Here is an 11,227-nt window from a genome sequence, read left to right as displayed (position 1 = left end):
ATCAGTAAAACAGTCTCATTACTGTGAGTTCAGCAGCTTTTCATTAGAAGGCACAAAATGACTAACAATCTCTTGTTCCAAGGTCTTTTAAGACTAAACTATCCAATTAACAACTGACACCTAGATTATTTTCCCTTTTGACCCAATAACTGATCCCAAAGAGCCTACAATGCGGAATTTCTGCCCAATTACAAAAAGCCACCCAAACCTATGAGGAAGAAGAAGGAAGAAGCATGAAGAAGAAACCCAGGACAACACCCTGTGCCCTCCATCTTGCTTCCATCCACAACATACTAAAAATCCCAAAACCTACATTTCTCAGAGTCAGAGTAGACCAAGGCCCAAAAGCTGGAAGTGATAAAAATGGACTAAAACTACAACCACGGACTCTGCATAGTCTGAAAAGGCAGATCCAAGGAGGAGCCATGCAAAACAGTTCTTGGAACATGTAAAATAGTTTGGGGGAAATGTTTACTATGCATCAGGGTCTATGAATATGCAACAGGCTGATGTAAGGGGCAAGGTATTTCAGGGGATCCCCGAAGGTAACAGGGTGCTCCTGGCTGAGTGCCAAGGTGCACCCAGCCATAATAACCTTTGCTCCATGGTCCTGGTCTCCCATTGTCTTTTATCAAACCTTTTACATTTTCAAAGGCGAGAGAACAGGAGGGAGTTTTGAAGAGCTACAAGTGGCTAATCTGCCTGCAACAAGGACCATTCCACGGGCTCTTCCCAACTTTCCCGACACGTCTGCTGCAGCTCATGGAGGGTGAAGCCCTGGAGGCTCCTTAGGGGCGGGTATGGACGATTGCAGGCAACGCCTCGATGCCCTGGATCAGCGCTGCCCCCGCCTGGGAACCCCCACGTTTTCCAGTTTCTGTGAAGCTGCCCGCGAAAAACAGGCAGCCCCCGGCAGATTTGGGCCCAGCTCCCCTTCCCCGGGCACCTGCGGGATGGGGGCGACGCTCCCGGGGCTGCGGCCACTCCAGGGCTCCCTCTCCCCTGCTCCAGCTGTTTCCTGCGGCCGCTTGGCCTCTTCCTCCCTTCCTCCTCCTCCTCCTCCGCCGTTACCGGAGGCCGAACCGTGAGGGGAAAGGGGGCGGGGAAAAGGCGGGAACCGTGAGGGGAAAGGGGGCGGGGAAAGGGCGGAACCGTGAGGGAAAGGGGGCGGGGAAAGGGCGGAACCGTGAGGGAAAGGCGGCGGGGAAAGGGCGGGAACCGTGAGGGGAAAGGGGCGGGGAAAGGGCGGAACCGTGAGGGGAAAGGGGGCGGGGAAAGGGCGGAACCGTGAGGGAAAGGGGGCGGGGAAAGGGCGGAACCGTGAGGGAAAGGCGGCGGGGAAAGGGCGGGAACCGTGAGGGGAAAGGGGCGGGGAAAGGGCGGAACCGTGAGGGGAAAGGGGCGGGGAAAGGGCGGGAACCGTGAGGGGAAAGGGGCGGGGAAAGGGCGGAACCGTGAGGGGAAAGGGGCGGGGAAAGGGGACGCGCGGGCCTAAAAGGGCCCGGTTTGGTTTAAAATCACCCAAAACGGCCTCAAATGCAGCCAAAATCCACCAGGTTTGGCCTAAAATCAGCCAAACAGGATTAAAAGTATCGTGATGGGTCTAGAATCCAACCAAAAGTGCCTAAAAGTGCCCAAACTGGTTTAAACCCCACAATATGGACTAAAATCGCTCTTAAATCTCTGAAATGCGCTTCAAATCCACCCTGAAAGTACCTGCTTTGGCCTAAAATTTCCCAAAGGAGCCTAAAATCTATCTGGTTTTGCCAAAAGTCACCTAAATTGACCTAAAATTACCCAAACCAGCCTGAAAGCAACAGAAGAAAACAAAAAATAATGCTAAATGACTTGGTTTGACTGAAAATTACTCAAAGAAGCAAAAAAAACTACTGAAATTGGCCCAAAATTACTGTGAAAAATGCATATTTTATGATTGGCTTTCTGCAATTACTAAAATGAATATTATATGTGTTGTGTTAGAAAGTAATGTTGTATTAATTCTCTTAAGTAGGGTGTTAAACATAGTTTTGGATTATAACAAAATGTTAAAATAGAAACTATGCTATGTAAGATTTTTTTTTAAAGAAAGGAATTGCAGCGAGCTAGCAGCCACAGAACACCTCAATCTTTCAGATAAAAATAATTTATTGCCCTCTTATCAGAAGAAACGGAACTTCTTCCCGCCTGGAAGGAGCTGTTAGGATTAGGAGGAAGAAGCTGAGGATGACCAGAGCGAATCCTTTGTTTGAATGGAATTTATGCCTCATGTATGAAGTGTATGAATATGCAACAGACTGTTGTCTTTAAGGGTTAATCCTTTGTTAACGGGTGTCCTTTTTCGGGCTTGTGCTGCCCAGAAAAAGGTACCCAGATGTCCGTAACTCTTTGTTTTTGTTGTCTCATATTGTCCTAATTCAAGTTGTCCAAATTATTATTACTCTAACTGTATTGCTATTTCTATAACCATTTTATTACCGTTAAACCTTTAAAATTTTAAAAAGAAGTGATTGGCGTTTTTCACAATCACCAAACAAAGGGACCTAAAATCTCTCACACAGGATTACATTCACCCATATGGGCTTCAAATCAGCCAAAGGGATCTCAAATCCCCCCTCAAACCCACCAGATTCGGCCCAAAATCAGCCAAAGGGGCCTAAACTGCCCCCGGAAAGGCTGGGAATCCCTGCCAGGGATCGGAGCCCACCCTGACCCTGCCCAGGCTGGCCCCAAATGCCCCCGAGGGGCCGAGCCTGAGGCCCGGCCCGGGATGGGCTCCGGGCTCGCTCCGCGCCCTCCGCGCTCGCTCCGGGGAGTTTTGGCCGCGGCCCCGGACGGGCCCGGGCGGGACTGGGAGGGACCAGGGAGGGCTGGGCAGGGCTGGGGCATCTGGGGCTGCTGGGGCTGGGGAGTCTGTTGGGAGTTTGGGGCAATTACTGGGGTTTGAGGGAAGTGATTGGGGTTGGGGGAGCTGGGGAATTTTGGGGGGCTTTGTGGATTTTGGGGGGTTTGGGATTTGGGGGGTTTTACTGGGATTTTCTGACTGTCCTAGGTTGACCATATGATGCTTTTATCCCCAATCGCCTTGTTCTGTTTATGCTGAATAATAAGTTTTGCACCTTTAAGCCTTGTTCCAGAGAGTGAAAGGGGGAGAGGAGAAGCTGCAGTTTGTTTTCAGGCACTGCACTCACTCCTCCACATTCCTGCTCTGGACTGTGTTGTCTGCGGACAGACAGACAGCAGGACAGAGCTCTCCTTTGCTTTAGTTAGTTTAGCTAGCTGAGGCAAAGAAGTTCCCTGGACTGTGATTTTTTTCCCTTTTCTTTGGCCCTGCCTAAACCTGCTCTGGACTGAACACCCAGCAGAGCACCAGCAGCTCGCCCCTGTGGCCACCAAAACCCCAGAGAATCCCACAAAATTTCGGTGGAACCCACCAAAACTTAAAAAAAACTCCAAAAAATTTCAATAAATCCGGTCCCCCCCAAAAAAAACCCTGCAAAACCCCAATAAAATCCCTCAAAATCCAAAACCCCAGAAATCCACAACCCCCCCTCCAAAACCCAATAATTCTCCTCAAAAACATAATAATTCTCCCCAAAAAGCCAATAATTCCCCCCTAAACAACAAAATCCCCCACAGCCCAAAAAAGCCACCCCCAAATCCCCAAAAACCCTCCCAAAATGCCACCAAAAAGTCTCGCAAATACCCCCAGACTCACTGGGGGTGAGTCCTGGATCAGGGGGCTCCGGCCGGGGGAACAGGAGCCACTTCAGGGGGCCCTCGGAGCTTTTTGGGGAGGGGGCACCATGGGAGACCCCTCCCAAAACCCGGGGGGAACCCCTGCTGTGCCCCCTCCCCCCAAAACCGCCAGACCCCGGTTCAGGGTGGGCCTGGGGCCCCCCGGGACCCCCAAATCTCACCCAGGACCCCCAGAGCCCCCCCAAGGTTGGCCCCGGACCACTCCGGACCCCAGACCCCTCCCCAAGACGCCCAAAACCTCCCCAGGACTCTCAGACCCGCCCTGTTCTCCCCAAAATTCACCCCAGATCTACCTGAGACCCCCTCCAAATCCATCAGACTGCCCCAAATCCCCCTCAGACCCCTCAATCCCCCCAAACCCTATGAAATCCCCTAAGACTCCCCCAAATTCCCCTAGAGTCACCTCAGAACCCCCAGAGGCCCTCACAACCCCACAGTTCCTCTCACAATCCCCCAAAAATCCCCTCAGAACCCCCTAAACCCACCTGAGAACGCTCCAGACCCTCTCAAGCTTCCCCCAAACTTCCCTAAAACCCCCTCAATCCCCCAAAGGCCCCTCACACCCGCTCATTCCCCCCAAACCCACAGCACACCCCCCGATTTCCCGTCAATGCTCCCAAAAATCTCCCGTTTCTCTTCAAACCCGCCTCAGACCCGCCCTAAACCCCCCCGCCCCAGTTTCCCCCGGGCCGCACCTCAGTTTCTCCTCTGTCGCTCTCCCCTCACAAACTACCGCCTCCGCCGCGTACGTGGGCTTCCGACCAATAGCGACGCGCCCTGCCCCGATTCAACCAATGACCGCGCTGCATCTCCCAAACCAACCAATCACTGCGCGATTCTCCTCAGCAAGGCCCGCCTTCCCCGCGCCGCTCGGGCCAATCAGAGGCGAGCCGGAAGCGGCGGCCCCTTCCCCGCCGCCGCCGGGACCCGCCGGGCTCGGGACAGGTGCGGGAGGGGCCCGAGAGGGGATCGGGGGTTCTGGGGGGGCTTTGGGGAGGGGTCCGGGGGTTTGGGGGGGTCTGGGGAGGGTCCTGGGGCATTGCGGGGGGACCTGGGGGGTGTGGATGGGTCCTAAGAGGGGTCTCGAGGGGGGGTCGTGGGAGGGTCTGGGGGGATTTTAGGGAGGGGTCGTAGGAAGGTGTGGGGAGGGTCTGGGGGTGTTGGGATGGTCCTGGGGGAGTTTGGGGAGGGCTCTGGGGGGTCCTGAGGGTGTCCTGGGAGGGTTTTGGAGGTTTAGGGAAGGGGCTTTGGGAGGTCTGGAAGGGTTTTGGGAGAGGGTCTGGGGGGGTTTTGGGGAGAGGTCCTGGGGGTATCTGGGGAGGGGCTGGGGGAGCCTGAGCTGAGTTTGGGGAGGGGTCTGGAGGGTCCTGGCAGAGTCCTGGGTGGGGTCTTGGGAAGGGTCTGGGGGGGTCTCAGGGTGTCCTGGGCCAACCTGGGGGGCTCTGGGGATTTTCGGGGTTCCTGGAGGGGTCCTGGGGGAGATTTGGGGGTCCCGGGGGGTCCCAGGCCCACTCTGAACTGAGGTCCCGGGTTTTGGGGAGCCCCTTTGCGGAGGAACAGTAACGGGACATCACGCCATGATCAATATGATCAAGTGAAGCCAATTTAGGACAAAAAGCAAGCCATTTTTATACCGTTCTCTATTGTTCACGCCTCAAGCTAATACATGATTGGTTAAATCCTTTTTACGCATCCATTTTAATATTTTAGTTAATTTTAGTTAGTCTTCCTTCTTCATGTGTCTCGCTGAGGTTTTCTTGTCTGCCTTTGCATCCTGAACTGTCTGCTTTTGAGCGTGTTCTTCTCCTTTCGTGTCCTTCAAGGGCATGGTGACCTTACCCAGTTTCTATGTAGGCTGGATTGTGCATATGCTGTATATGTCCATTTTCCTGCAAAAAACTCTCAACACCCCCTCCCCAAAAAGCTCCGAGGGCCCTCTGAAGTGACTCCTGTTCCATGGGCCAGTGCCCCCTGATCCCAGATGGCCCCAGTGAGTCTGGGGGGATTTTGGGGGAGTTTTGGGCATTTTGGGAGGGTTTTTGGGGATTTGGGGGTGGCTTTTTTGGGCTGTGGGGGATTTTGTTGTTTAGGGAGGTGTTATTGGGTTTGGGGAGAATTATTGGGCTGGGGGGAGGGTTTGTGGATTTGAGGGGTTTTGGATTTTGAGGGATTTTATTGGGGTTTTGCAGGGGGTTTCAGTGGAGGGGATTTATTGGAATTTTTGGGAGTTTTTTTAAATTTTAAAGGGTTCCACAGGGATTTAGTGGGATTCTCTGGGGTTTTCAATGGTCTTATTGTAATTTTTAGGGGGGTTTGAGGGCTATTAGTGGAATTTTTGGGGCCCTTGGGTTGTCTGAGGGGCCTTTGGGGTTATCCCCACATATGGAAAAGGGCTGAGAGGCACCAAAATCCCAATAAACCCACAACATCCCAATTAAATCTCAAAAAGTCCTCTTAGAACACCCTAGAATCCCAATAAAACCCCGCAAAAGCTTTTGAAATCCTAACAAATCCCAAAAATCTCGATTAAACCCCACAAATCCCTGAAAAGATGTTCCCAAAACCATTAAAAGTCTCACAAAATCCCCCCCAAGACTGAAAGAAATCCTGGCAACACCCAAAAAAGCCAACAACCTCCCCCCAAATTTGTACAAAAATCCCCAAAAGTTCCAAAAATACCCAAACCCCCAAAGAATCCTACTAAATACCCCCACAATTCCAATAAAACTGGACCACACATCCAAAATCCCCTAAAAATCCCTAAAAAACCCATAGAATTCCAGATAATCCCAAAAAATCCAATTAATCCCTTCCAAAACAAACCCCAAAAAATTTCAATAAACCTCCACAAATCCCCCGAAATGACACCTCCCACAAAGAGCCAATAAAACCCCCCAAAATGCACAAAACCCCCAAAATCCCGAACTCCCCCAAACTAAATCACTCTCTCCAAACCCCAATAATTGCCCCAAACTCCCAACAGACTCCCCAGCCCCAGCAGCCCCAGATGCCCCAGCCCTGCCCAGCCCTCCATGGTCCCTCCCAGTCCCGCCCAGGCCCGTCCGGGGCCGCGGCCAAAACTCCCCGGAGCGAGCGCGGAGGGCGCGGAGCGAACCCGGAGCCCATCCCGGGCCGGGCCTCAGGCTCGGCCCCTCGGGGGCATTTGGGGCCAGCCTGGGCAGGGCTAGGGTGGGCTTTGTTATAAATAAGAAGCTTGACTAGGCCAATATTCAAGCAACAATCAATTTATTAATTATTATGGTAAAGTGTGAGCAATACAGCACTGGGTACAGTGGGGGAAGTTTTCCCTCCAACTGCAGACCGATAGTTGGGGCTCACAGGTATTTATAGGGGTACTCATAAGCTTTCTCAGCAGTTTCTATTCCCAATTTTTACTCATCAGCAGTTTCAATTCCCAATTTTTCCATCACAATTCTATACACTATCGTGATTTAGTTTTTCTCAGGATGTATCCCAGAATATGGAGTATCCCAGGTGGTGGTGGTCAGATTTCCGAACAAAGGAAGAAGTCTCCCAGATGGTGAGGTCAAGTCTCCAGATGTGGGTCCAACTTTTGATTGCAAGGGCTATAAATCTCATAACAGTGTTGTCCAGCTTCCCTTGGTTGAGGCTATTAATCCTTGAGTTGATGTTCATCTTGCTTTCTCAAGCGGCATGTTTCCTTTTTATACATTCTAAAGCTTTAGTTTCAAAGATCCTTACTACAAGAAATGTTCTAAAATTATACTTCAAAAGGTTACTATTGCAAAACTCTTTAAGGCTTAACTACAAGCAGAAAATTCTTGTCAAAAAACCCCAACATCCTTAAAGCTTTAATTTAAATGTTTGTAAATCGACTTAAGACTTATAAAGGTTAATTGCAAACAAAGGATAGGTTCAAAGGCCGTCTTCCATGCTTTACTTTTCTCAGTTATTATTAGAATTTGTCCTTACACCTGTCTCATGGTCGGTTTCCACACATATTGCAATCAAAAATACACATGTTGCCTGTATGTACCTGACATGAAACACAGCTTTGTATTTCACAGTGGGAAGCCCAGAGAGGGGGGAGCGCCGCCATGGGCGGGAGCCTGAGGAGCCTGGAGAGGGGCAGGGGGGACTCCTTGGAGCCGCTGCAGCCCAGAGCAGAGAATGAGGGGAGAAGGGAGCCCGGGAGCCCAAACAGCCCCGGCATCCCAAAATGGGGAGAGCGAAGAGCGGGGAGCTTTCGGGATTGCTGGGACTGCCAGCAGCCTGGGCAGGGCGGGCACCGAGGAGAAGGGGGACCCCCAATCCAAGTGTGAGCCCCAGCAGCTGGGACAGGGGGGAACCCCTGAACACCAAAGAGGAGGGACCAGGGATGGGGAACTCCTGGGAGGCTTTTTCAGGGCTGAATCTTGTTGTTTGGGAGGTTTTTCTGGAGCCCAGATGGCCGGTGACTTGTAGAGATGGACTTGGGCAGAGGGACCTTCAAACTCACTGTGTTCATCCCTTGTTTTCCCCAGGCCAGGATTTTCCATTGGCAGATGTCCCGGGACACTGAGGCAGGTGAGGAGGAAGTCAGTGCCCCTTTCCCCTCTGTGGTGCTCCATCTCCCAGCCCAGCATGGCCCCTGGCTGCAGGACAGCCCTGGGGGGATCTCCTTCCCCTTGCCTGTGGCATGGAGGCAAATCCCATCCTGTCCTTGTCCTTCCTCCCCCAGAGCAGGAGCTGAGCATGGAGAGCAGGGAGGACAAATCCCCGCAGCAGAACCTGGTGGAAGAGGCCGTTTTGAGCGGCTCCACGGTGCAGGAACCCAACGGGGAGAAAAAGCCCCGGAGATCCCACATGAGGAGGGGCTGCAAACGCAGATGGGGATGTGAGGGGGAAAGAGCCAGCCTGGGCCGGGAAGGCGGCCGGAGTTGGAGCCAGAGCTCAGAGCTGGTGCTGCATGATCAGCTCCATGATGGGGAGAAGTTCCACGTGTGTGGGGAGTGTGGGAAGAGCTTCAGGTGGAACTACAAGCTCATCGAACATCAGATGATCCACACTGGGGAACGGCCGTACGAGTGTGGGGAGTGTGGGAAGAGCTTCAGGTGGAGCTCCAACTTCATCCAGCACCACAGGACCCACACTGGGGAACGGCCCTATGAGTGTGGGGAGTGTGGGAAGAGCTTCAGCCGGAGCTACCGCCTGATCCAGCACCAGAGGACTCACACTGGAGAGAGGCCGTACAAGTGTGGGGAATGTGAGAAGAGCTTCAGGTGGAGCTCCGACCTGATCAAGCATCAGATGATCCACACTGGGGAGAGGCCATATGAGTGTGGGGAGTGTGGACAGAGGTTCAGGTCTAGCACGCATCTGATCAGGCACCAGGTGATCCATAATGGGGAAAAGCCCTATGAGTGTGGGGAATGTGGGAAGAGCTTTGGACAGAAAGAGAGCTTGATCCTGCACCGGCGCATCCACACTGGGGAACGGCCCTATGAGTGTGGGCAGTGTGGGAAGAGCTTCACCCAGCGCTCCACCCTGATCAAGCACCAGAGCAGCCACACTGGGGAACGGCCACATGAGTGTGGGGAGTGTGGGAAGAGGTTCCAGACAACCTCCCATCTCCTCTTGCACCAGAGGATTCACACAGAGGAGAGGCCCTTCCGCTGCCCCAACTGCGGGAAGGGATTCAGGCAGAACTCCAACCTCATCCAACACCAGCGCATCCACACTGGAGAGAAGCCCTACGAGTGTGGGGAATGCGGGAAGAGCTTCAGACTAAACTCCCACCTGATCGGCCACCAGAGGATCCACACTGGGGAGAGGCCCTACGAGTGTGGGGAATGCGGGAAGAGCTTCAGGTGGAGCTCTGACTTGATCAAGCACCAGAGGACCCACACTGCTGAGAGACTCTATGAGTGTGGGGAATGTGGGAAGAGCTTCAGCCACCATTGTACCCTGCTCAGGCACCAGAGGACCCACACCAGGGAAAGGCCCTACAAGTGTTCCGAGTGTGGGAAGGGGTTCACGAGCAGCTCCAAACTCCTCCGGCACTATCAGATTCACTCAGAGGAAAAGCCCTTCCAATGCCCCGACTGCAGGAAAGGATTCAGGCAGAACTCCAACCTCATCACCCACCAGCGCATCCACACTGGGGAGAGGCCCTATGAGTGTCCCCAGTGTGGGAAGAGCTTCTCCAGCAGCTCTAACTTGAAGAAACACCAACGGAGGCACCGGTAAGGGAAGCCCTGCGAGTGCCCCGAGTGCGGGAAGAGGCTCCAGCTCCATCCCCCACTGGAGGAGCTACTTTGGGAACAGCCCTGGTGACCCACATTCCCTGTGATCCATGTTGGGAACACACCTGGCTGGTTTTCCTTTTGGTTTGACCTTAATGTTTCTTCTCCATTTCTTTTCACTCCAAAAGTTAAGAGGGATGGATCTGTGACCTCAAAACCACTCAAATCCCACTGAAAACAACTGATTTTTAACCCATAAAGGCTCCACACCAGCTCAAATTTCTTGTTTCCACCACAAACTCAATCCCACACCAAACTCACTCGATTCCACAGCCACCAGGCCAAGATGGGGTTGGGAGGAGACTGGGAGAAGTGGGATCCCAATTTGGCGGGGTGGCATGGGGATTGTGTGGGGCTGGCTGTCTCGGATGTATTTGATAGCAAATTAAATTCTCAGACTTACTGATTTCTTTCCCATTCATGTTCAGTCCGTTGTACTTCTGTTTGCAGAGTGTTTCCTCCCAGAGTGTCCCCTCACAGTTCCCGCCCTTGGCCTGAGCCCGCCCCTTCCCCCTCACAGTTCCCGCCCCTTCCCCGCCCCTTTTCCTTTCATGGTTCCGCCCTTTCCCCGCCCCTTTCCCCTCACGGTTCCCGCCCTTTCCCCCCCCCTTTCCCTTCACAGTTCGGCCCTTTCCTTGCCCCCTTTCCCCTCATGGTTCAGCCTTGGGGAATGGTGGAGGAAGAGGAGGGAGGGAGGAAGAGGCCAAGCGGCAGCAGGAAACAGCTGGAGCAGGGCAGAGGGAACCCTGGAGTGGCCGAAGCCCCAGGAGCATCGCCCCCATCCCGCAGGTGCCCGGGGAGGGGCAGCTGGGCCCAAATCTGCCGGGGGGTGCCTGGGTGTGGGGTTTTTTTATGGTGGATGTTTGGAGCTGGCAGGGCTCCAAAACCGAGCTGCAGATGGCTCACGGGGGGACATTGGCGGTCCCTGGGAGGTGTTTTTGGGGGGTCCTGGTGTGGGTGGGGGCAGAGCCCCGGCGGGGATCGGGGGGATGCGGGTCCCCCCGCAGTGGGGGTTGGGCTTCCTGGCTCTGCCAGGGCCACGTGGGGACCGCAAGGGAGCAGTGGCACCAGCGGGGGGACACCGGTTTTAGGGAGCCTTGGGAGACCCGTGACTTCCCTGAGCGGAGTCTAGAGAGAGGAGAGCCCCAGAAGGGCAAAGCGGGGACCCCGAGATGGGGGGGACCCCTGGGATTGCTGGGACCCCA

The 11,227-nt window shown here is 53.8% G+C and overlaps 1 protein-coding gene across 1 annotated transcript; it reads left to right on the top strand.

The window, feature by feature from the left end:
• Window positions 1-800: 800 nt before the first annotated feature.
• LOC311165803 (uncharacterized protein) lies at window positions 801-10,425 on the top strand (the record flags this gene model as incomplete). The annotated part of the gene is made up of 5 exons (XM_084227305.1): window positions 801-1,084; window positions 4,435-4,701; window positions 7,213-7,297; window positions 8,262-8,304; window positions 8,459-10,425. The coding sequence occupies 5 exons, from the start codon at window positions 801-803 to the stop codon at window positions 9,964-9,966; spliced, it is 2,187 nt and encodes a 728-aa protein (XP_084083431.1). The 3' UTR covers window positions 9,967-10,425.
• Between the last annotated feature and the right edge of the window lie 802 nt (window positions 10,426-11,227).

Source organism: Fringilla coelebs (genome assembly GCF_963513975.1).
Source record: "Fringilla coelebs genome assembly, contig: SCAFFOLD_70, whole genome shotgun sequence".
NCBI lineage: Eukaryota > Metazoa > Chordata > Aves > Passeriformes > Fringillidae > Fringilla > Fringilla coelebs.
This window is presented reverse-complemented; position numbering and strand designations above follow the sequence as displayed.